The sequence below is a fragment of the Rhinoderma darwinii genome, chromosome 2 (assembly GCF_050947455.1).
Source record: "Rhinoderma darwinii isolate aRhiDar2 chromosome 2, aRhiDar2.hap1, whole genome shotgun sequence".
NCBI lineage: Eukaryota > Metazoa > Chordata > Amphibia > Anura > Rhinodermatidae > Rhinoderma > Rhinoderma darwinii.
In genome coordinates this window covers 136,399,258-136,425,458 of record NC_134688.1, presented here as the reverse complement: position 1 = coordinate 136,425,458, position 26,201 = coordinate 136,399,258, and the positions used below count along the sequence as shown (strand labels likewise).

The 26,201-nt window shown below is 39.5% G+C and overlaps 1 protein-coding gene across 3 annotated transcripts in view; it reads left to right on the top strand.

Annotated features, from left to right (window-relative positions):
- The window catches only part of DIAPH3 (diaphanous related formin 3), a 613,925-nt gene that overhangs the window by 281,396 nt on the left and 306,328 nt on the right, over window positions 1–26,201 (top strand). For all 3 annotated transcript variants that reach the window (XM_075852308.1, XM_075852309.1, XM_075852310.1), the window contains 4 exons: window positions 9,864–9,956; window positions 10,625–10,719; window positions 14,176–14,277; window positions 22,632–22,871. In XM_075852308.1, coding sequence (XP_075708423.1) covers window positions 9,864–9,956; window positions 10,625–10,719; window positions 14,176–14,277; window positions 22,632–22,871 — 530 coding nt within the window. The remainder of the gene's footprint in view (window positions 1–9,863; window positions 9,957–10,624; window positions 10,720–14,175; window positions 14,278–22,631; window positions 22,872–26,201) is intronic.

Sequence of the window (26,201 nt, the reverse complement as noted above, 5' to 3'; positions counted from 1 at the left end):
GTCACTAGAGACTGATATTTATAGGTGATTTTTTTTTTCTTTATAACGTGGAAGTGCTTTTAATACCCTACTGGAAAAAAAAAATATCACATATGACCTTGCAATTTTTGACCTGTGTGCAAATTTTTGAGTTGTGACTTTTTTAGTCACAGTAGAGCCCCAGTCTTAAACAGAAATTATTGTTCATATTTCCTGCAGTTACAGTGTATGTAAGGGAAAAAGTCTTTCGTTTTGATTTATTCTCAATTAAAGTGGGAATGTGCCAGTAATACCATCTTCCAGGAATGCCTAGCATTATACGGTACATCATGAATTATTGTGTTGCTGCGAAAATGCAGCTACACTTTATGGCCAACAGTATGTGGATACGTGATCATGACACTTGCATGAGCTTGTTGGGCAGCCCATTCTAAAACTATGGTGTTTTTATGAAGTTGAGCACCCTTTTGCGGCTATATTGGTCTCCACACCTCTGGCAAGGCTTTCCACAAGATTTTGGAGTGTGTCCATGGGAATTTGTGCCCATTCAGTAAAAAGAGCAATTGTGGGGTTAGGCACTGATGTTGGATAAGACAGTCTGGCCTCACAATGAGCGTTCCAATACATCCCATTGGTGTTTGATAGGGTTGAGGTCGGGACTCTGTGTAGTCGAGTTGAATTTCTCCACACATAATTTGTCCAGCCATGTCTTTATGGATCTTGCTTTGTGCACTGGGGCACAGTCATGCTGGAACAGAAAAGCGCCCTCCCCAAACTGTTGCCACAAAGTTGGAAGCATTCAATTGTGTCATGTCTATGTATGTTGTAGCATTAACATTACCCTACAATGAAAATAAGGGGCCTGGCCCAAACCCTAAAAATTTGCCACAGACCATTATCCCTCCTCCTCCAAATTTTACAGTAGGCAGCGTTCTCCTGGCATCCCCCAAACTAATATTCGTCCATCATAGTGAAACATGATTCCTCACTCCAGAAACCACTTTTCCACCACACCAATAGCGGCATGCTTTACACCATTCCAACCGATGATCGGCATTGTGCAAGGTGATCACAGAAGCCCATTTTCAGAAGCACATGTTGCACAGTTTTTCTGCTGATGTCACTTCTAGAGGCAGGTTTTGAATTCTGTAGTAAGTGACGCAACAGAGGATAGGGGATTTGTATGCACCATATGCTACAGCACAGGGCTGCCTCGCTCTGTCAGTTATTGGGGTTTAGCGCTTTGTGGCTGAGTTGTTACTCCTAATAATACTCACAATAACAGCACTTACAGCTGACAGGGGCATATCTAGCAGATCAGAAATGTTACAAACTGCAGGGTTGGCAGTGTATTTTTCTAAATTCCCTGAGGCTTTAGTGTAGTTAGCAGATTACATTGGTTTTGCAACAGTCTGTATTCTGCATCTTATACTTTCAAATCACCCTGCTAGCTACTAAAAGTGATTGTGTTAATTATATTCGGGAACTGCTATTTAAAGTATACCTCCAATTATAAATAACTTTTCCTGATTCAATAGTACAAGCAAAGATAAGAAACTTTTTCATCTTATTACAGAAAATGCTTCTTTATCAGACTTCTCTCCTCTTCCTTGCCTCCTGCACTGTTTGCTCACTCTTCATTTACTTGTAAAATCCGTTCACAGGATGCACAGAGGATGCAGATTTTCCGCTTTACTGTGAGAGCAGGTTATAGCTGCTGCCCATAGATGCTTATAGGGAAGAGAGGATGGAGCGGAGCAGCTGCAGAGAGGCAGGCGCACACACACAGAGATGCTTCTAGTAAGTGTTCTATTGTCTCACCCCAGTGCAGGATTCACAGCAACACTTCTCATTACTGCCGTATAATGTCCTCCATGTTTCTGCTGATACTGTGGACTGAAAAGTAAAATTCTATCTCCCCCTATGTCTCTCTCACATACACCGTAGTAGCATTTGTCTGTGTGTGTTTCTATGTCTGTCTCTCTGCAGCTGCTTCCTCCCCTCTCCATAGACATCTATCAACAACCGCTGTAATCTGATCTTTGAGTGGAACTGAAAATCTCTCTCATCTCTGTCTCCTGTGTGCGGACTTTACCATTGAATTCAGAGTTAGTGATCTGTGCATGAGGCAGAGGAGAGGAGTCTGAGAAGTTCAGAAAGTGGTATTTTTCCATAATAAGATATATTACAAAGTTTCTTATCTTGTACTATAGGTTTATAGAAAGTTATTTATAATTAGAGACCCACTTTAAACGATATGTTCTAAAATGTAGCTTTAGGCTGTGTTCACATCAGCGTTGGCTTTCCGTTGATGGATTCCGTCTGAGGTTTCCGTCTGAAGTTTCCCCTCAACGGAAAGGCAAACTGAAACCTTTGCTTCCGTTTCCCTCATCATTGATCTCCATGGTGACGGAAACGTTGCTTAAGGTTTCCGTTTGTCGCCGTTGTGACAGGGTTCCGTTGTTTTGACGGAATCAATAGCGCAGTCGACTTCCTGTCCTCAGGTATACCAGGATTGTCTATTGCAGCAGAAGAGGCAAAGTGCTCAGGTTTTCTGTTCTGCCTGTTCGTTTTAGCGATCGGTGGGAGTTTCGGCACCCAGACCACCACCGATGAAAATTTCTGACATGTCAGAAGTTTGCTGAAGCGACAGTTACTCTTTAACCCCTTCCCTCTTTAGCCACTTTTGACCTTCCTGACCGAGCCTCATTTTTCAAATCTGACATGTGTCACTTTATGTGGTAATAACTCCGGCTCCGGAATGCTTTCACCTATCCAAGCGATTCTGAGATTGTTTTCTCGTGACACATTGGACTTTAAGTTACTGGCAAAATTTGCTCGATATGTTCAGTATTTAATTGTGAAAAACACCAAAATTTAGCGAAAAATTGCAAAAATTAGCATTTTTCTCAATTTAAATGTATCTGCTTGTAAGGCAGGCAGTTATACCACACAAAATTGTTGCTAATTAACATCCCCCATATGTCTACTTTAGATTGGCATCGTTTTTTGAACATCCTTTTATTTTTCTATGACGTTACAAGGCTTAGAACTTTAGCAGCAATTTCTCACATTTTCAAGAAAATTTCAAAAGGCCATTTTTACAGGGGCCAGTTCAGTTGTGAAGTGGCTTTGAGGGCCTTATATATTAGAAACCCCCAAAAAGTCACCCCATTTTAAAAACTTCACCCCTCAAAGTATTCAAAACAGCATTTAGAAAATGTCTTAACCCTTTACACATGTCACAGGAATTAAAGCAAAGTAGAGGTGAAATTTACAAATTTCATATTTTTTTGCAGAAATACATATTTAGTACAATTTTTTTTATAACACAGAAGGTTTTACCAGAGAAATGCAACTCAATATTTGTTGCCCAGTTTTTTGAAGTTTTAGGAAGTATCCCACATGTGGCCGTAGCGTGCTACTGGAATGAAGCACCGGCCTCAGAAGCAAAGGAACACCTAGTGGATTTTGGGGCCTTATTTTTGTTAGAATAAATTTTAGGCACCATGTCAGGTTTGAAGGGCTCTTGCGGTGCCAAAACAGTCAAAATCCCCCAAAAGTGACCCCATTTGGGAAACTACACACCTCAAGGAAATTATCTAGGGGTACAGTTAGCATTTTGACCGCACAGGTTTTTTACAGAAATTATTGGAAGTAGGCCGTGAAAATTAAAATCAACATTTCTTCAAAGAAAATGTAGGTTTAGCGATTTTTTTTCTCATTTCCACAAGGACTAAAGGAGAAAAAGCACCACAAAATTTGTAAAGCAATTTCTCCCGAGTAAAACAATACCCCACATGTGGTAATAAACGGTTGTTTGGAGACACGGCAGGGCTGAGAAGGGAAAGAGCGCTATTTGGCTTTTGGAGATCACATTGAGCAGGAATGGTTTGCGGAGGCCATGTCACATTTACGAAGTCCCTGAGGAGACAAAACAGTGGAAACCCCCCACAAGTGACCCCATTTTGGAAACTACACCCATTGATGAAATTATCTAGGGGTATAGTGAGCGATTTAACCCCACAGGTTTTTTGCAGAAATTATTGGAAGTAGGCCCTGAAAATAAAAATCAAAATTTTTTCAAAGAAAATGTAGGTTTAGCTTATTTTTACTCATTTCCACAACGACTGAAGGAGAAAAAGCACCACAAAATTTGTTAAGCAATTTCTCCCGAGTAAAACAATGCCCCACATGTGGTAATAAATGGCTGTTTGGAGACACGGCTTGGCTTAGAAGGGAAAGAGCGCTATATGGCTTTTGGAGATCACATTGAGCAGGAATGGTTTGCGGCGGCCATGTCACATTTGCAAAGCCCCTGAGGGGAAAAAACAATGAAAACGCCCAAAAAGTGACACCATTTAGGAAACTACACCTCTTGAGGAATTCATCTAGGGGCGTAGTGAGCATTTTGACCCCACAGATGTTTCATAGAATTTATTAGAATTGGGCAGTGAAAATAAAAACAATCCTTTTTCTTCAATAAGACGTAGCTTTAGCGCAAATTTTTTCATTTTCGCAACAAATAAAGGAAAAAAAAGAACCCAACATTTGTAAAGCAATTTCTACCGAGTACGGCAATACCCCATATGTGGTCATAAACTGCTGTTTGGGCACACGGCAGGGCTCAGAAGGGAAGGACCGCCATTTGGAGTGCAGATGTTGCTGGATTGGTTTCTGGGCGCCTGTGGGCCCAAAACAGTGGAAATCCCCCAGAAGTAACCCAATTTTGGAAACTACACCCCTCAATGCATTTACCTAGGGGTGTAGTGAGCATTTTCACCCCACAGGTCTTTTCCATAAATGAATGCGCTGTGGATGGTGCAAATTAAAAATTTCTATTTTTCCCTAGATATGCCATTCAGTGGCAAATATGTTGTGCCCAGCTTATGCCACTGGAGACACACACCCCAAAAATTGCTAAAAGGGTTCTCCCGGGTATGACGGTGCCATATATGTGGAAGGAAACTGCTGTTTGGGCACGCTGTAGGGTTCAGATGGGAGGAAATGCCATTTGGCTTTTGGAGCGTTGATTTTGCTTGGTAGTAGTTTTGTTTGGAGTCTTACTGGTGTTTCCGTTTATAATGTAGGGCATATGTAAGCCGGGCGGAGTATATAAGGGGCATAGTCAGGTGGTATAATAATGGGGTAAAAAAAAACAATAAAATAATCCATAGATGTGTGTTACGCTGTGAAGCAATCCTTTCTGCACAGGCCGGTGTCGCACTGATATATGGCGTCCTTTATTATCCCCCTTTTGATCCACACTCCGCGCCTTTGTAGTTTGGGGAATTTTGCTAGGAAGTGTTGTCCTGGTATAATACGGGCACCGTCGCTTCCAGCGGATATGTTTGGGCCCTCCCTTTCCTGGTTCCCTAATTTTAGGTCCTTGATAAATCGCCTCTTCAAACAGAAGAAATGTTCCCCTCGGGCACAACTGCATATTTTTTTTATTTCCTGACTTATTGGAGCCATAACTAATTTTATTTTACATAGACGTAGCGGTATGAGGGCTGGTTTGTTGCGGGACGAGCTGTAGTTATTATTGGTACCATTTTGGGGTACATGCAACTTTTTGATCACCTTTTATCCTATTTTTTGGGATGCCAGGTAAACAAAGAAACACAATTCTGGCACAGCTTTTTTTTTTTATACAGCGTTCACCACGCATTATAAACTACATGTTAACTTTATTCTGCGGGTCAGTACGATTCCTGCGATACCTAATTTATAGCACTTTTTTATGTTTTACAACTTTTTGCACAATAAAATTACTTTTGTAAAAAGAATGTATTTTTTCTGTCGCCAAGTTGTGAGAACCATAACTTTTTAATTTTTTTGTCGACGGAGGTGTATGAGGGCTTGTTTTTTGCGGGACGAGCTATAGTTTTTATAGGTACCATTTTTGGATACGTGCGACTTTTTGATCACTTTTTATTCTAACATTTGTAGGGCAAAGTGACTAAAAAACAAACTCTGGTAACGTTTTTTACGTTTTTTTTTACGCTGTTCACCACGTGCAATAAATAATATAATATTTTGATACCTCAGGTTGTTACGGTCGCGGCGATACCAAATACATATGGTTTATTATTATTTTTCAATAATAAAGGACTTGATAAGAGTAAAAGGGGGATTGTGTTTTATTTGATTACTTGAAACTTTTATTGTTTTCAAACTTTTATTATTTGCACTTTTTTTTACACTTTTTTATACTTTTTTTACACTTTTTCCTCAAGTCCCACTAGGGGACTTGAAGGTCCAACGGTCAGATTTTTTTTTTTCTAATACATTGCACTACCTATGTAGTGCAATGTATTAGATCTGTCAGTCATTCACTGACAGCAAGCCGATTAGGCTTCGCCTCTCGGCGGGGCCTAAATCGGCTTCCGTAATGGCAGAGCAGGAGACCATTGTGTCTCCTGTTGCCATAACAGCAGTCGCCAGTCCTGATTGCCTGTCAGGGCTGGCGATCTGCTAGTAACCGCTACGATGCAGCAATCGCTTTCGATTGCTGCATCGAAGGGGTTAATGGCAGGGATCAGAGCTAGCTCCGGTTCCTGCCGTTACAGGTGGATGTCAGCTGTACAGTACAGCTGACTTCCACCGCTGATGACGCCGGATCAGCTCCTGACCCAGCGCCATCTTGCCGGCAGCTACGGAAGCCGATCAGGCTCCGCCGCCGGGCGGATCTTGACCGGTTTCGGTGCTAGGCAGACCGGGAGGCCAGTATTAGGCCTCCGGTTGCCATTTCAGCCACCGGAACCCCGGCAATTTCATTACTGGGGTTCCGATGAGCTGCAAACACCTTAAGTGCAGCGATTGCGTTTGAGCGCTGCACTTAAGGGGTTAATGGCGGGGATCGAAGCTAATTTCGGTCCCCGCCGTTACAGCCGGATGTCAGCTGTAAGATACAGCTGAGATCCGGTGATGATGGCACCGGCTCAGCTTCTGAGCCGGTCCCAAACATTCGGCGTACATGTACGGCAAGATGCGGGAAGTCAATGCTTTCCATGACGTACATGTACGGCAAATGTCGGGAAGGGGTTAATGTAATCCAAATAATTTGTTTTCTTTTACACCCCTTTGATTTAAATGAATTGGAGTTCGTTCAAGTTATTAGCATGGGGTCCAGATCTCATCCTCCCAGAAATGAGACTTGCTCTGGAGTTTGACATATCATCTGTTCGTGTTGTCTGAATACCTATTTAACCTCAGCAAAGCAACAATAAACTAGTCGTAGGTGAAACTTTGACGGTCTCAACTGTATATAATAGATTTTAATAAATTGTTGTAATTTGTATTTCTTTTAATTGCTATTTTTGCAAATGTTCCATGCTTACATGTATGGTTACTGTGTGACTACCACAAATTTTACATTACTGCTGCAAACCTTTCATTTTATTGTACTCATTTGAGAGAAAATAATAATGTCACAACAGTGTTGCTCGACATCTAGTAACAGTTGGGAAATAACGGCTGTGTACAATTGTTTCTGTTTTCTCTTGCTTGCAATTCAAAGAATTAAAGTCTCACCCTTCAGATGAAGCAATCTGTAAGTTATGTATGTCATTATGAATTTTACTGCTGGGCCTTTGCTTACGAACAGTATACGATGCTTTTTCCTCACTTAAACTACCCTGCTCTTAGTCCATATTGTGGATATTGGCCACATAAATTCTTAGGTGTACTTTCCTTTATAGCTAGCAGCATTACCTCATTTGACTTGCAGCTTTAGCACGTCCCATAAAGAATGGCATGATTCTACAATTCAGATCCTGAATTATTAAAGTAGATGTGCACACAGTGTCAAATGGCCTTTTAAATAAATTGTATGTACATATATTTGAAAGTAGATGTTCTATTGTACTAGTGAATATATTTTAATAGCCGTGTATCAGAAAGGATTGCTACAGAGGTGGAAGAGGAGAACAACTTTATAAATTTTAACATTTTCCTAGTCGTATTGCAGAAGGAAATTTATGGGAATGAGTATTTCCAGGCTGATGCCCGCTTAAAAGAATATGGCATCAGATTGTGGTGTTTCCTCTATTAAAGGGAAGAGGAAAATTTTTGTTTGTTTCTTTCTTTATATTCCCCTTTATCTTCAATAAAGAAACAATGTGAACATGTACATTTAAGAGGAGGGCTCCTGCCTAAGAATTTCACATTTATTGTCAGCAAAAAGTGCTATGTGCTTAATGTAATGCATAATAACAAGGTTAGCCTTGTGGAAATGCATTTGCAAAGAATAAAACAAAATAAAAAAACATATTTCCTATTCAACTCTCTTAACCAAGCACTTACTGTATGTGAACTGCCAAACAAGAAAGAAGAAACGGCATTCACTAAAAATATACCCAACAATAGCCCCATCTCCATTGATAATAACTTTGACAAGTCCACACAAAGTGGTTCAATGACGGCGCCATTATTGCTATACGGTCAGTCAAACGTTCCAATGATTTTTCATGTAGGCTGATTCTTCTATAGAGCAAGTACGGATTGCAGTGTTCTGGACTTGGGAACCTTCGTCAAGCAATGAATGCCATTGTTTAATGCTCAAAGTCACGTATCTATCTACATTACCTGCCTACCCTATTGCTGCTTTTATTGAGCCTCTTAGTGTGGACCAAGCATGAAGTTATATGGATAAGCCTTTTACAGTTATTTGTAATAAATTTGTGATCGTACCCACCTCACCGAGCTTTTCATCGCTACATATCTGCTTACAAAGTTGAACAGATTACTGTACCTACAAGTTACACAAGTGTCCAACCCTTAACTTTTCGTCAATTGCTTTAAATTATACAATTTGTCATAATACCAATTTAATACAATCTTGTGCCATCCAGTAAAAAACTATATATTAACAAATATGTTTTTTTTAACATGGGAGTCTATGGGCGTTGGCAAACGGATGCCATCTGTCAGAGACTTCCGTGACAGCCATCCAGTAAAAATGTTTGTGTTAAACGCCATGTTTTTTTAAATTGGGAGTTTATGGGAGACGGATGACTAACGGAATCTGTACACCGCTGAGCCATAACGTTAAAATTACTGACAGGTAAAGTGAATAACCTTGATTATCTTGTTACACCTATCAGGATTTGGGATATATTAAGCGGCAAATGAATAGTCCGCTCTTGAAGTGTGTTAAAAGGAGGGAAAAATGGGAAAATGGAACGATCTGAGCGATATTGACAATGGCCAAATTGTGATGGCAATGTATTCCCTATTGGCAGTGGCCTCTTTCAACAAGGAAATGCGCCCTGCCACACTGTAAAAATTGTTCAGGAGTGGTTTGAAGAGCCTGATAAAGAGTTCAAGATGTTGACTTGTCCTCCATATTCCCCATATGTCAATCCGATGCATTGAGGCCCCACCTTAGAAATTACAGGACTAAAAGGATCAGTTGCTAACGACTTGGTGCCAGATACAACAGGACACCTTCAGAGGTCTTGTTGAGTCCATGCCTCGATGGGTCAGCGCTGTTCTGGTCGCTTGATGGGGTCCTACACAATATTAGGCAGGTGGTTTTAATGTTATGGCTGAATAGTGTATAGCATTTAATGGAAAAGACCAGCAATATCAACAAGCTGATTGACATTTTTCACAATTTGGCAGGTTTTTTTTCAGCATTTCCTTTTTAGAAAAATAAAGTTGAGGAGGGAAATCTTGTATTGTGCCACAAAATGTAGCAGGATGACATCTAATGACTGACCATCGTCATCATGTAGCTCTAGCCTTAAACCAATGGAATGAGCATGCAATAATTCTCAAACATAGTCTCTAAATCTCATTTTCAATATTAAAAGGATATTTTGTGTTTTCTTTCTTTTCCCAAATATGCAAATTAATATATTTTTTCTTTGTGTGTGCAGTAAAAAAAGATGATCAAGTTGAGGACCCAGTGTTTACGAAGAAACGAATAAAGGAGCTTAAAGTTTTGGAGCCAAAAATTGCTCAAAATCTTTGTAAGTATGCATATGGAATCACCGGGAAATAATTTAAGAATTGCATGTTTATTTCAGGGAAATAGGTGGCCAATTTTTAATATAACATTTAAATATTGTATTTTGATCTTTGCTATTCGTACAATGATGAGAATAATGAAGTTTTCAAGTCCAATAATCCCTGATACATAATACCATAGATGAGTCAATGTCGCAGATTCCCTCAGATTTGACGGAATGAATTGCGTTGCTTACAGCGCTATTCTTTCCGTCAAAACAATGCACATAAGATGGAATCCATTAGACCGATGGGATATGTTGTACAACATATCCGGCACTGTGTCATAGTTTCCGTTACGAATGGAAATCGCAATGCAGTTGTGATCAGTGTAATTCTTCCAGCAGCCACCACTTCAGGTATTGTAAAAAGACTGGTTTATTATTCAGTGCAATGATTGACTCTTCCAAATACATGGCATATACATATGAAAAATAATGTTAACTCAAAGTATTCCAACTGTATACTTTTTATTTTGCATATTCAATAAACCGTACTCCCCAAAAAGGTATACATTTGCTATCCCAAACATGATGCAAACAGATCCTTACATACTTTACACAACAGGGTGCGGGAGGTACTTTAAGATGATTGTAACAAAAATATATATTTTATAACTTTTTTTTTTTAGCTATCTTTCTTGGTTCATACCGTCTGCCTTATGAAGACATTAAAAAAATAATATTGGAAATTGATGAAACGCAGCTGTCGGACTCCATGGTCCAGGTAAAGTTAAATTTCTGAAACAGCATATTTTTTAATTATACGGTGTCAGACTGGAGTACCTAGGGCACACCAGCTATATAGAAATAATGTGACCACTCTTAATTGTGTAGTAAAATGTGTGTAGTAAACCAAAGACCATTATTCCCACCACATAGTGACCATATAGTGGTAGATACCAGTCCTACACAAGCGCTCTGCAGACCATATAACTTAAAGGAGTTTTCCCATCTTAGACATATACAGTATGGCATATCCACAGAAAGTCTCTACCTGGATTCTGCGGTCGGTTCTAGGTATAGGTGCGGGTCTCAGAGCTGGATGGAGCTGCTCAGAGACAGGACCCTTGCGTAGGCCGGCGTGATGCAGTGACGTCATCACGCCGGCCTACACATGGATTCTTCGCAGCGCCTTATAGGCTGCAGGCCTAGCGTGGCCTGCAGCCTATAGTATTCAATTATAAATGCGTACTGAGGACGCAGATACAATTGATGGCGGTCGCCAGCACCGGGGCCCCCCAGTGCGACGCCATCGAGCGGCCCATAAATGTTGTGTCGGGTGGCCCTGCCTATAAGAGTACGCAGCGAGGCAGGGAGACAATGTCTCTCTGCTCCGCTGCAGGATAAAAGCAGCTTGCTCCCTGTGTCCACTGGAGGATCCTCAGTTGGGACAGCATGCACACACGCTTTTATTCTCTCTTCAGCTCTCGGCAGACAAGGACGATCTTTAGAGAGAGACTGTTTGAACTTGTCATTTATAATAAACAATATGTCCCATTGACAGTTCACGGGGTTATCTATATATCGGCGCCAAATATAACGGCACAATATCTAAATAACGGAGGAGGCTAGAAACTTAGTTTACAGTGACACAAGGTTTGTGCAGCAGTGGCCATTACATGGTGCACTCAGCTGCACATGTTTGGGCTGGTGAAAGTTTCTCTTTAATTTGTATTGCCGCATCTGTACCAACCTGATCACGTTCTTTAACCTGCACGGTGAATGCCATAAACAAATACAAAAACAAATGTCCGAATTGCTCTTTTTGTTTATCTGGTCTCCCAAGAAAAGGAATGAAAAGCAATCAAAAAGTTATACGCATCCCAAAATGGTACCATGAAAACATCAACTGATCTATCCCACAACAAACAAGCCCTCACACAGTTTTGATGATGGAAAAATAAAAAAGTCATGGCTCTAAGAAAAAAAGACACAAAACATGATATATTTTTAAGAAAAGGGTTCCTATTAAGCAAAAGTTGTAAGAAAAAAAATATATATCTAAATTTGGTATCGACCTAGTCGTACTGACCGAAATAATAAAGTTAACGTGTAATTTATACCGCTCAATGAACACTGTAAAAACAAAACCCCAAAAATGATGGAATTTTTTTAATATATGTACCCCAAAATGATGCCATTTAAAAATTCAACTCATTCAGCAAAAAATAATTCATTATACTGCTACTTCGACCGAAAAAATACAAAAGTTATGGCTTTCGAAAAGCAGAGATGGATAAACGACAAAAATCGAGAAGTACTAAAGGTCAAAACCGTCCGCTTTCTTAAATTTTAATAAATATGCATACAGACAGTGTAGTATAGAGGAGTGTAATACAAATAAGCAGTGAATACTGACACTCATCAAGCCCAGTCAGTCATGGCATGGTAAATACTAGTATATAATCCTCCATTGATAATGAATTAATCTATACCATACCAATAGCTAAATAAATCCTAAACTACATAAAAGGTAAAACCAAGCCAAAGCATTGTCGAATATCCCATATGTTTATAATCCCATAAAGAGGGAGATGGCATTAGTCCAAAACATTTTAAATATACATCAGTCTAGGATACAAATACTGCAGAACTGAACTGGTCACACTGCAGACAAGCCTCCTGGCGTGTCCTCTCACCGCACCCTCCAACGCACGTTTCACAATCCTTCATAATAAATAAATCTTGCTAAAAAGTCCTTGTGTCTTACAGGTTGCAGTCAAGGGACCCCTGACCGCTTCTTACTTAACCCCTTCCTGACCCGTGATGTGCCGGCACATCACAGAGTGGGGAAGGGAAGATGTTTGGAGCGGAGCGGGCTCAAGCACTGAGCCTGCACCGTACACTGCAGATGTCAGATGTGTTTTACAGCTGATACGCTGCTCTAACGACCTGGCGTTTTAACTAGTTAAATGCCGCGGTCAATAGTGACCGTGGCATTTATAGGGGTGTTCCCATGAAGGATATGTCACAAATGTCAGATAGGTGCGGGTCCATGAGGTGGGACCCGCATTTATCTTTAGAACGGGGCCCCCTAAACCCCGTTCTATCTTACCCGGCTCCGCTGTCTCCCGGCCACTTCCTGGTTAAACTGGTCGAGTTACGGAAACAGCGTAACTCATCCGTGTATTGTACCAGCGATCTAATGATCGCTGGTTCAAGTCCCCTAGGGGAACGAATAAAATGTGTAAAAAAAAAATACAAAAAAGTGTGCGTTTGTTTAAAAGTTACAAAAAAAACAACCCTTTTCCCATTCTTCCCCAAGCACAATGTAAAAATATTAAAACACATTGGTATCGCTGTGTCCGTAAAAGTCCAAAACTATTACAATATAGCATTATTTAACTCACATAGTGAACGACGTAAAAAAAAAAATATTTAAAGCCCCAGAATCGTTGTCTTTTGGTCACCATAGCGCTAAAAATAATTAAATAAAAAGTGATGAAAAAATCGTATGTACCAAAAAAATGGTGCTAATAAAAACAACCGCTCCTCCCACAAAAAATAAGCCCTCACACCGCTCAAACGATGGAAAAATATAAGTTATGGCTCTCAGAATGTGGGGAAACCAAACAATTTTTTTTTTTTTAACCAATAGGTTTTTTTTTCTGTTGTCTAAAACCTGGGTGCGTCTTATAGTCTTAAAAATACGGTATATAGCTATTGGTATGGTATAGATTAATTCATTATCAATGGAGGATTATATACTAGTATTTACTATGCCATCTTTAAATGACTGACTGGGCTTGATGAGTGTCAGTATTCACTGCTTATTTGTATTACACTCCTCTATACTTCACTGTGTGCATATTTATGCTTCCCATTTGTAGCTTTTTTTACTTTCTGCAGATATTGCAACCTGCTGTGTCCTCCACTGCTCTACCATACTTTGTTTTCACTATTGTATATGTCTTTTCTGTATATGTTGTATGTATACAGTTGTAGTCAACTGTTTTTGTCCAATATGGATTAATAAAGTAAATTTTGTACTTTCATCTTATGGGTATCTTTATTTTTGAGACTATGGCTTCAGTATTTGGTTTCATATTCGATTAGTGCCTGGTATTCAGCTGAACTTTGTCGATATTTTAGGGTATGTACCGTATATATTTATAGGTTGTGTATATAGGTTGTTGAGGCTTTTAGTTTAATATAACAATGAATTTACTTCCTACTGCAGAATTTGATAAAAAACATGCCTGAACAAACTCAGTTAATAGCATTGGCCAAACTGAAGGGTGAATATCGCAGTCTGTCGGAACCGGAGCAGTTTGGTGTTGTGGTAAGTATTTTTTACAATTTATCTTCGTTCTGTTTTATCCAATTTTTCCATTTAAAATGAATTGTTGGATGACAAAATTGCATTTGTGACTCTATCAAGCTGAATAGGTCTAGCAGAGGATGAAGGAGATGTAAATCCACTCTAGAGCTAGACAGCCTTTTATAGCTATGAGATAAAAGGTGTTGAGATATACAGTATTATCTGTGCTAATTCCCATAAATGGTTTTCAGCTAAAAAAGGTCACAGTGGGTAAAATTTATGTTCAGTTGTATTTCTAAAATTATGTCATTATGACTTGGAAAATGTACCCAAGTAGGTTTCAATAAATGAGTCTGAAAGAAAATCATTCTTTTCCTTTGCTCCGGAAATTCTTTACACAACCAGGGTATGAAGCTTTGTCCTCTGCGAATTTGCAACAAGCCAGCGTTGTATTGTAGATATTATTTTTAACCTAGATATTAGGCCTCACGCACACGACCGTAATGGTTTTTACTGTCCGCAAACACAGATCCAATGGCTATGAATACACATCCGTTGCCGTCCGCAATTGCGGAAGCACCCATAGACTTCTATGGACAAGTCCGTGCCGCAATTGCCAACAAGAATAGGACGTGTTCTATAATTTTTGGATCATTTTTACGGCCCAGACACATATTCATAAATATACGGAAAGGTGTTCGTTGTCAATAGAAATGAATGGGTCCACAATTGAATTCGTCATTACGGATGAACATTACGGTGGTGTACATGGGGCCTTCGCGTTTAGAAGACACTGCTTTTTTTTTTTTTTTCGTTTGCTGCAGTTTCTGCAATAGTTGTTATCATGGTCTATAGTTTGCTGCTCACTATGGTAAAGTTTGAAACGAGTGCCCCGGCCTGCAGCCCAGGGGTCACATATAATACTCTTTCTATCTTTTTCTATCTACATTGCATTCTGGTGCTGACAGACCTATTTTACATAGATTTAACCTTTTAGTTCTCTTGCACTTTATATATTCTTGTTGAAACACGAATACACATTTGTCTGCATCAATTGACCTTAAGGAAATAATACAGAAGCAAACAAAAAACTATTTTGTCTAGCCAAATTAAAGTTGATTGATGTAGGAAACTGGATGGTCTTACATGGCAGTAAGCTCTCCCAATAACGTTCATGTTGAACGTCAAATGTGCATGTTCTTTAAATACAGTAGATTGACTGCGAGGCACCTTTAGGCTATGTTCACACTGAGTTTTTTACGAGTTTTTTTACGCGGAAACCGCGCCGCAAAACTCGTCAAAAACGGCCCGAAAATGCCTCCCATTGATTTCAATGGAGGGCGGAGGCGTCTTTTTCCCGCGAGACGGACATGCCATATCTTCGGGCGTTTACGCCTCTGACCTCCCATTGACATCAATGGGAGGCAGAGAATGCGTATTTCGCAGCGTTTTATGCCCGTGGCGCTCAATGGCTGCGGGCGAAAATCGGCATGCAGGGAGAGGAAAATCGGCCTCAAACTTCCAAACGGAATTTTGAGGCAGAATTTCCGCCTGCAAAAAAACTCTGTGTGAACATAGCCTTAGGAAAACAATAGCGTTGGACAGGGAAAAACAGTCTTGCCCAATCTGTTTTAAAACACAGCCGGGATTCACCATATTCCATAGACATGGGGACTTTGTCATGACTGGTATTTCATACGCCAGTCTTTAAAATAAAGAGTGCTGGAGAAAAATGCACCTAATTTATTAAGAGGCACACACCTCTTAATAAATTAGGCACATCTCTGGCTGTCCGTGCGCCGGAAAGGGAAATACACGCCAGCTACGGGCTTTTGTAGCTTTTCACTATAATTTACATCTATGAACAGCTAATTGTAATATTTATATATTTATATAACAAATGATCCTTTCTCATTTTGCTTTCACAAACTGCATAAAAAACCCACAATTATACTTTCCATACTACCCCTTACCCCTCTCCTGTAGGCAACAAAAATTATCAGCACTTACATTTCTGGTTCACACTTGTCAAGCCAAGGATTTTATAATCTCCGGAAACTATTCGACTTCCTCCTGATTTTTAGTTCATGTGCTTTATTAAGTAGATACTTATGACATTGATCTTTTCACAATTTCAAAGAGACCATGGCCTTCAACATCCATAAATATGCGATAATTTTTCTCGCTACAAATTTTTTTTTTTAATATTGATGAATTTAGAAATACCTTCATGCAAAAGCAGAGATTGGTCGCCGAGTACACATACTCTAGGATCTAGCGTACTTCAACAATAAATATAGAACCAATTCTGATTATTCCTCTCAAGTTTTATTCATTTGGGACACCTCCATGTCATGTGGAGTCAGTCATCCTCAGGGCCAAGAAATTTTGGTAATTTAATTCTTCTACCTATTTTTAGTTCAATATTCACTATGCACAATAATCAAGTAACTCAATTGTTATTATTTATTAATATATTAAAAATGGATTTATATATCTTCTCCCATTGTTCAAGAGCAGTGCGACCAATATCTGCTTCCCACTTATTTTGTGAAGGAAAAAAAGAGGTCTCGTTTTGTATCCAATAGTGTATAATATAAAGCGGATGTTCTACTCTGAGCTCTGCCTAAATTAATTAAGTTAATAAAGGCCTCGTTAATTACCGAGAAAATACTTGGTTCTTTTCTTTTTGTCATAAATGCATTTTTTATTTGATAATAGAAAAATATTCAATTTTCTAATAGGTTAAATTCTTGTCGAAGTATGCTAAAAGAGTTAATATTGTCGTGACATTATATGTGAATACAAAAAATTGCCCTTTGTGGTCCAATATTTACAACCTCCCGGCATCCTAAATTCTCCCAGGTTTCAGTTATTCAATAATGATGTAAAGGGGAGTATGTTGTTTATCCTCATAACTTTCTTACTGCATGAACATACCTGTTATGCCAGTGCAAAAACAGGAACATTTTTGAACTCTGTTTCATAAAGAATACAATAGCGGAAAGATTTTAAGTAGAGGTCTATTTTGACTATATATCTAATAAGGGCTCTAGTACCCATTCCTGACATTGGACGTAACTGCACGTCATGGCCAGATAAGGAGAGCATGGAGTGTGCTCATGGGCCATACCTACTCCATACTCAGCGGGTGTAGGCTGTATGATACAGCCTACACCTCACTAGAACTGCCAGGATTGCAGATAACTCTGATACAGGTCGTTTAGCCACTTTGATGTTGAGGTCAGTAGCGACCGCAACATCTAAGCTATTAGAAAGAGAGGTGTTCCCTCCGTCATCTTATGGCCCCCCTCCGCGATGCATCGGTGACTGTCAAGGCAACTTGGGGGCCTTATGAATGTTCCCAAATCTGTCAACTTTCTGTTGCTAATAGGAGCTGCTAAAAATTACAGTATACTGTGTTAGAGTATTCCTTCTTTTAGGTGATAAGCAACGGCTATTGAAACCCGTGTTGGTCAGAGATTCCAAATTGTTTAGCGCGCTGAAGAATTGTAACACAAAGACAAGTTTGTAGTTTGTCAGAATGCCTGCTCTGAAGAGCCAACACCCTATAAAATTTATACCAAACGTATGATTCCTCATTAATATAGCAGGATTCAAACATTAACCTATTACAAAGCAACAACACATTCTAAACTTCTATTGGATATTAGAAATGATCCAATCAGCATTAGCACATTTAGGCTGGGTTCACACACAGTTTTTTGCAGATGGAAAATCTGCCTCAAAATTCCGTTTGGAAGTCTTTTATCCAAATCTGTGAAAGATCTGTGTTTTTAAGAAGTGAGATTCTATCCGATAAGCTGAGAGGGAGGGACTGCCATATCATGACATTATTTCTAAATCCATCCAGCAATAGTAAGAGACGGAGAAAGCTGATCTTGGTCAAATCCATTGAACTCCTTAAACCAAAGTATATGTAGGATTCTGTTGTATATATTATCATTTTAACAGAATAGTTCTACTTCGTCATCAAGAGAAACAAAGATAGATTTGTTCAATTAATACGTAACTCTGAAAGCTTACAAAACCACTCCATAACCTTTAGGACTACCTTCAATGGGTATTCGACCGTTGGACATGTATAATAAAATATCATCTGCATATAAAAAAAAATTTCCTCATTGTGACAGAGTAGAAATGGGTTATCCGGGTTGTTAAAATTGATGGCCTATCCTTAGGATAATAATATATTTGCTATCTGGCTTAATTTAGTACCCGGTTTCTTTATACATTTTCTATCTTTAACTATTGGTGACCTTTATTTACATTACTACAGGATCCCATATGCTACTTTTCTACTGACATCTTACCTTGGGATAATAGGTACTACCAATAGGGGCTTTAGTTGTACTTTATGGCCAGTCTTTGCATTTTTATTAGATTGGTTCGTTCAATATATAGGATGGTCTGTTGATCATCGCTATATTATTTCCCTTGGCATCTTTACCATGTTTATGCCTTGTCCCGCAGTCTATTTGGGGTCCGATATAGGTCTCCATGGCTACTAGACGCTTTGTCGTCATACCTCAGCCTGATTGGCTGGGCTGTCAGGAGGCTCGCCACGGTCCCGATACGTCACTGCTGTGACGTGTCTGCGTGTGATTGGTGGTGAGTTGACAGCCTCGTCGGTGCAGGGGGAGGGCTCTAGCCCTTCATATGCTGCCAGTATCGCCGGCTCGTGTGCGGCCATTTGTATCAGTCGTGCACGAACCGGGTGAAATTATTTTAGCACGAAATTGTGCTTAAACCGGCATCTAACCTATTCACACAATCCCTGATGATGTGTCACGTCTATCAGTGACACTGAAACGCGTAGGGTTGTTACAATTATTGCAGCAGTGATCGGAGTGTTCTTTAAGAGCAGTCTTACAACAGGACTGACTTCCTTCACTTTGATTACATGCTGTGAGCCCGGTGGGCTGGAATCATTCATTTGTCTCAGCTAGTTACATCAGGGCTTTATACTATAAGAGGAGAGTTTTACTTTCTCCTATCCCTGACTACATTGTCTGAGCCTGAACATATGTTGGAATTGGGCTATATGAGCCATATTTTATATATATTCTACTATTAAAATTCAATTTTAAATCGTTCTATTCAGGCAGTTAATTTATCAATTAAGTGAACGGCATTTGTATTACTAGCAACTGTATTCATTAGCCTATCCTTAGGATAGTCCATCAATATTAGATCGGTGGTGATCCGATCGTCTGCATCTCGGCCAATCAACTTTTTAAAGGGGCCGCGGTGCACGTACGAGCGCTGCAGCCTCTTCATTGTTTACATGGTTCTTCTCTCTGTTCGTATTTGCACACGCAGTTACATTTGTAGAAACCGTGCAATGTATTGCACCACTGACACATTCAAGTGCAGGGGATTTGGAGATCTGAAAAATAAAGCTCTGACAGCTACAGTGTGCGGATATATTGAGAAACTAATACGCACATGGACCTAAAAATGACATAAGAAAAGGTAGAGATTCAAGTTAGGGCCGGAAAAGCAGACATGATCCCGGGGGTTAAACTATTCTTAGATATCTCAGTCAGGCTTTCTAACTGCTTGGCCATCATCTGATTTGACTACATTACCATTGCATGGGATCCTTTACCAGTGCTTGAGTACGGTGTACTGGATGATTGTGGCTGGTTTACTGTAATTGTGAGCACTCAGACACAGTTTATCAGTTCTAGAAGCTGAATATGTTGTTCATGGATCAAAGTAAAATGTTAAATATTTAAAGAGGGACCAGTCATTATGATGTAGGTCTGAGACAACAGGACGGAACTAAAGATTGGCCTGGAACGGTGACAAAGTGCTCTGAAAAATAAGGAATTCTTTTGGTTGTGTCTCTTACTTCAAGTCCCAATTCTCCCAAAATAGAATTAATCGTGATAGTGCATTGGATTATAGATCAAAGCGGGCAATTTTTAATAGACATTTTGAGATGTGCAATATACATTAGAATTGGGTATGATGCTCTAGTTCTACTTTACTGTAGACAACACTTCTACTCTGATAAAGCAGCTTTTATACGGTCATTGCTTAGAATATTTGTTTTGCAACATTTTATGTTAATCATGTTGAATTTTTCTTAACTTATTCATTATTATCATCATTATTGTTATTTAATAAGAAGTCAAAGTAATGAACTGTTGCCTTCTACTACTCTTCATTTATGATTTCCCTGAGATATATTAATGTGTCTTAAATTGTGTGTCATCCAAGGGTTATTCCTATCTTATAAAGTGATGGCATGTCCCTAGGATATGCCATCACTTAATGATTAGTAGGTGTCTGATCTCTGGGTCCCCCGCCAATCTTAACTCCTTAACGCCGAAGGACGGATATATCCGTCCTCAGTAGCTGCTAGTTCGCGCAGGAGGACGGATATATCCGTCCTGTGATGGCGCGGGTACTGAGACTGTACCCACGCGATCAGCGGCAGGAGCACGGCTGTTATACACAGCCTGGCTCCTGCTGCAACTGCCGGAATCGAAGCGCGCGCCGATTGCGGCAGTTTAACCCATTAAATGCCGCTGTCAATAGTGACAGCGGCATCTAATGTGTTTGACAGAGGGGGGAGCTCCCTCTGTCACCCGATCGGCGCCCCCGCAAACAAATCGCGGGTCGCCGTCGGGTTTCCATGACAGCCGGGGGTCTAACAAAGACCCCCAGGTCTGCCTTCAGCATCTGCCTGTTAGGCGATGCCGGAGGCATGACCTAACAGGTTGCCTGTCAGTTTTACACTGACAGGCAATAATGCTTTGGTATACGAAGTATACCAAAGCATTATATATGCGATCGGCAGATCGCATAGTGAAGTCCCCTGGTGGGACTAAAAAAAAATAAATGTAAAACAGTTAAATAAAGTTTGTGAAAAAAATAAAATAATAATTACAGTCAAACTTTTTTGGCCCAAAAAGTGGTTTTATTTAGTAAAACGGTCAAAACAAATCACACATACACATATATGGTATCCCCGCGATCGTAACAATTTGACCAATAAAATGAACATATTAATTAAACCGCCGGATGAACGGCGTCCAAAGAAAACGCAAAAAACAACGTCAAAATTCTCTCTCTTCTCCCATTCCCCCCATAAAAAATAAAATAAAAGTTAATCTATAAGTCCTATGTACCCCAAAATAGTACTAATAAAAACTACACATTGTCCCGCAAAAATCAAGCCCACGTACGGCCACATCGACGGAAAAATAAAAACGTTACGGCTCTTGGAATGCGGCGATGCAAAAACAAGTAATTTTTTTCTAAAAGGGTTTTTATTGTGCAAACGTAGAAAAAACATATAAAACCTTTACATATTTGGTATCCCTGTAATCGTGCCGACCCATAGAATAAAGTTAACATGTTATTTATGCTGCTTAGTAAACAGCGTAAATTAATGCTGGAATAGCTGCTTATTTTCAATTCTCTCCTAAAATAAAGTTAATAAAAGTTAATCAATATATTATAAGCATCTAAAAATGGTACAGTTACAAAATACAACTCGTCCCGCAAAAAACAAGCCGTCATACAGCTATGTAGACAGAATAAAAAAAAGAGTTACGACTCTTGGAATGCGACCGTGAAAAAACAAAAAATAATCCTTGGTCATTAATGTGCAAAATGGCCCGGTCATTAAGGGGTTAAAGGTGCCCGCTAGCACTGACTTAGCACTGCCCCCCCCCCTTTCTAAGTTTTCCCTGAACAGTGGTGGTCTGGACCACCCAGCTGTGCAAAAAAACGGCAGCCGGTCCCATTCACTTGAAAGGGTCCGTGCTTCAGTTCCCTGCACATCCGCTTGCTGGGGACCCGATGTGGAGGGAAAAACAGTGGAGAGAACGCAGCATAAAATCAGTACTGCAGCCCTTTCATTCCCAGGATCAGTGGAGGTCCCAGTGATCGGAGACCGACCGATCATAAAGTGATATCCTATTGATATGCCATCACTTTATAAGATGGGAATGCCCCTTCATGTCATCCCGCTCCTCATTAGGGAAAAGGAGGAGGAAGATGACCAGGTAGGGAGTTTGCTGAGTTTCTCTCCCTTTGCAAAGTTTCAAACATTTTATTTTGATTCACGGCAGGTTTCTTTATCCACAAAAGTCTTCATTTTAAAGTCTTCTTTGTCAGGGGTTCTGTTTCAGCTCTTTTAATTCCCTGTCGGACAAATTGCAGCGATGGCGAATAGACCTTGTAGATGTGAAGTGAGATGAGATCTGCACAAAGTTGTCCTTCATAATTACATCCAACACTAAAGGATTTTATTTTTTGTTGGTCCCTCTAGAATGGTTTAAAGCAGCAAATTATTATATAGCTATTTCATAAAATATATTCCTTTCTTTAATCAGATGAGCAGCGTGAAGAAGCTCATTCCACGTCTCAACGCAATTCTATTTCGCCTTCAATTTGAAGAGCAAGTAAACAACATCAAACCAGATATTATGGCTGTCAGTGAAGCATGCGAGGAGATAAAGAAAAGCAGAAGCTTCGCTAAACTGCTGGAGATAGTGTTACTCATAGGAAACTACATGAATGCTGGATCCCGAAATGCACAAACGTTTGGCTTTAACCTCAGCTCCCTTTGCAAAGTGAGTGTTACTTTATTAATGAGTCTTCTTTTCAGGTATCTTGTATTTACACATGACAGAACTTCATTCTACAACCATTGCACCATCATGTTTATAAATGGAGACTGAGGAAAAAAGTTGTTTTTTTTTTACCAATGTTCTTAACCCCTTAAGGACTGAGCCTGTTTTGGCCTTGAGGACGAAGCCGATTTTTTTCAAATCTGACCTGTTAACTTAGGTAGTAATAACTTGGGAATGCTTTTACCGATCCAAGCGATTCTGAGCGTTTTTTCTTGTGACATATCGTACTTTGTTAGTAAAAAAAATTTGGTCAATAAATTCAATATTTATGTGTGAAAAACACCAAAATTTAGAAAATTTGCAACAATGTGCATTTTTCTAAATTTGAATGTATCTGCTTGTAAGACAGTAATACCACACAACAGTTAATTCATATTTAATATATTCCATATGTCTACTTTGTTTGCATCGTTTTCGAACATTCTTTTATTTTTCTAGGACGTTACAAGGCTTAGAACTTTAGCAGCAATTTCTCATATTTTCAAGAAAATGTAAAATGAACATTTCTTCAGGGACCAGTTCAGTTCTGAAGTGGCTTTGAGGGGCTTGTATATTAGAAAGTCCCCATAAATCACGCCATTTTTAAAACTGCACCCCTCAAAGTATCTAAAACAGCATTCAGAAAGTGTTTTAACCCCATAGGGGTTTCTCCGGAATTAAAGCAAAGTAGAAGTGAAATTTACAAAAAAAAATTTGCCAAAATTAATATGTAATACAGTTTTTTATGTAACACAGAAGGTTTTACACTGGAAACGCAACTCCATATATATTGCCTAGATTGTGCAGTTTTTACAAAATATCCCACATGTGGCCCTAGTGTCCTAATGGAATGAAACACAGGCCTCAGAAGCAAATGAGCACCTAGTGGATTTTGGGGCCTCCTTTTTAAAAAAAATATATTTTAGGCACCATGTCAGGTTTGAAGAGGTCTTGTGGTGCCAAAACTGTAAAAAAAACAAAAACCTAATTTTTTTACCCCATTTTTGAAACTACACCCTTCAATGTCATTGTCATTTGGAAACTACACCCCTCAATGTCATTCTAAGTGTCATTCTAAGTGTCATTCTAAGTGTCTTTGTGACGTGACAGTCACTCTGACAGGAAGCCTATGAGGACCAGCCTCCGGCAGCCCGGAGGCCATTGTCTGGCTTCAGGTTGCCATGGCTACCATCGCCAGCCCCCTTGATTTCATATGAGGGCTGTTGATCTGCTCTAAACTCCTTAAATGCGGCGATCACAATTGATTGCCGCATCTAAGGGGTTAACCGCCAAAATCAGCGGTGATGGGCCGCTGATCGGCAACAGGGAATGCAGGATAGACACCCTGCACAGTTAACCGCCGCGCAGCGCTTAACTGTCAAAGTAAAGACGCAACTGCACGTCAAGGTGCGCAAAGTTACTGCTCACCTTGACGTGCAGTTACGTCAAGGTGCGGGAACTGGTTAAAAACATGAGGGTAGCTACCTTCATGTAATGGAAATAGTCCACTCGCCTGGATGAGCTTTTAGACTTCTCTTCATTGCAGTGATTTAATCTTAAATAACTCTAATGAATGATCTATGGAAATGGTGGTGTAGTAAATACAAAAGGCAGAACTTGACCATATCCGATAGCAAAAGTTGGTTGAAAGTGCTGTCTTCTACTTGACCCCGGGTACAGCTAGCTTTCCATGCACGACAGTAGGAGAACTCAAAACTTGAGATCAGTGAAGTGGCTCATATTTTCATGTATTTTGCAAACACAACTTTGCAAATAGTTTTCCTGTTCTTTATATTACTGTGTGCATATGATGGGTGCCTTATGATGGCCTGTATATCATAGATCCAGTAACCTACCTAACCTTGTCTCTCATGTATTTCTACTCATTACAAGTAAGCATTTGTTTCCTGTCTTACTATCATAAATATCGACAAACTGTCAGCACTTCTGTAGTGTGAATGTCCTACACTGGAGTAGTATAGTACTGCAAAAGCCCATATGATTCTTTGTTGATACTGATGTTTGGTAAGTGTTGTTCTCTGTTATAACAAGACGTGGGAAGGGATGACAACGTATTGCATATCCTTGAGATTTGTTGGAAACATACAGTGTGAAAAAAAATCCACTATGTAAGATTTATGGACGGCAACCTTTTTGATCAGTTACGTTTTATAGAGATCATTTTGACATTGGTGGACAAAAAGGCTTCAACATTGGTTTCAGTGGTAATATTTGTTCAGTGTCAAGGATTCCCTAGAAGATAACAGGAGCAATAGCTGTCACTTTTACAGAATAAAAGGTAAGCTTATCTGGGGTCTTCTCAAAGATGCTCGACGTGGTGTCAAGGAAAGTCGTCTACAAATCTCAGAATATAGAGCTTGGTAAGCATTATATAATGCTTTACTCACCCCTCTACCTAGCTTCTTTAAGGTAGTAATTGTGGTGTGGGTTCCCTGGGCGTGGAAACATTTTCCAGGGGTCCCCCATAGTATTAAAGTAGAGCATCATTGCATTAGGTAATAGATATAAGGACAATGTCGACATGACATATTGGGGATTTGGGGTTCCCAGTAGGACAGAAAGTGAGCATAATGTTTGATAGTCACTTGATAAATCAGGGTCACTTCATTGTAGCCAATTTCTAAGTTAAGGCTAGACATGTATTGACATATGTTGCAACACAATTGTGACTGTATTTGCCCCTTTGATAAATCTGTTACATTATGCATCAATTCCATTAACTTCCACACACTAACATTACTCCCCTTTCTCTATACCAGGGTTGTGTGGAGTAGAGATGCAACATTATTTAATATAATTTGCTCCTTTTTTTCCGACATTTAAAAAAAAAAAAAAAAAGTAGCATTTCATATATTTATCTAAATCCTGGCCAAGCGGTAAACCATGCACAGTTTTTACTCCACTTTTACAAACGGACATGCATGACATTATTGGCTCTAAATTATGTCACAAATGGCTTAGAAATTTGTTGCACAGCAGATTAGACACTATTTTTGGTTTCAAATGTAGCAAAAAAAGCACTAATACATATATAAATGTAGGCCAATGTGTAACTAACTTATTTATTATAAATGTTATGAATACTGTAAATTATTATTATATTTAATGCTAGTAACTAGTTTACCACTCCCGACATGATTGTATTAGGCTCCTTCACATCGCGTTAATTGCATTCCGTCTGAGAAATACGACCTACCGGATGCTTTGCATGTGGACTCCAGCTTTTGGGAAGCTCCTGACATTACTGTCCATATATGGACAGAGATGTCA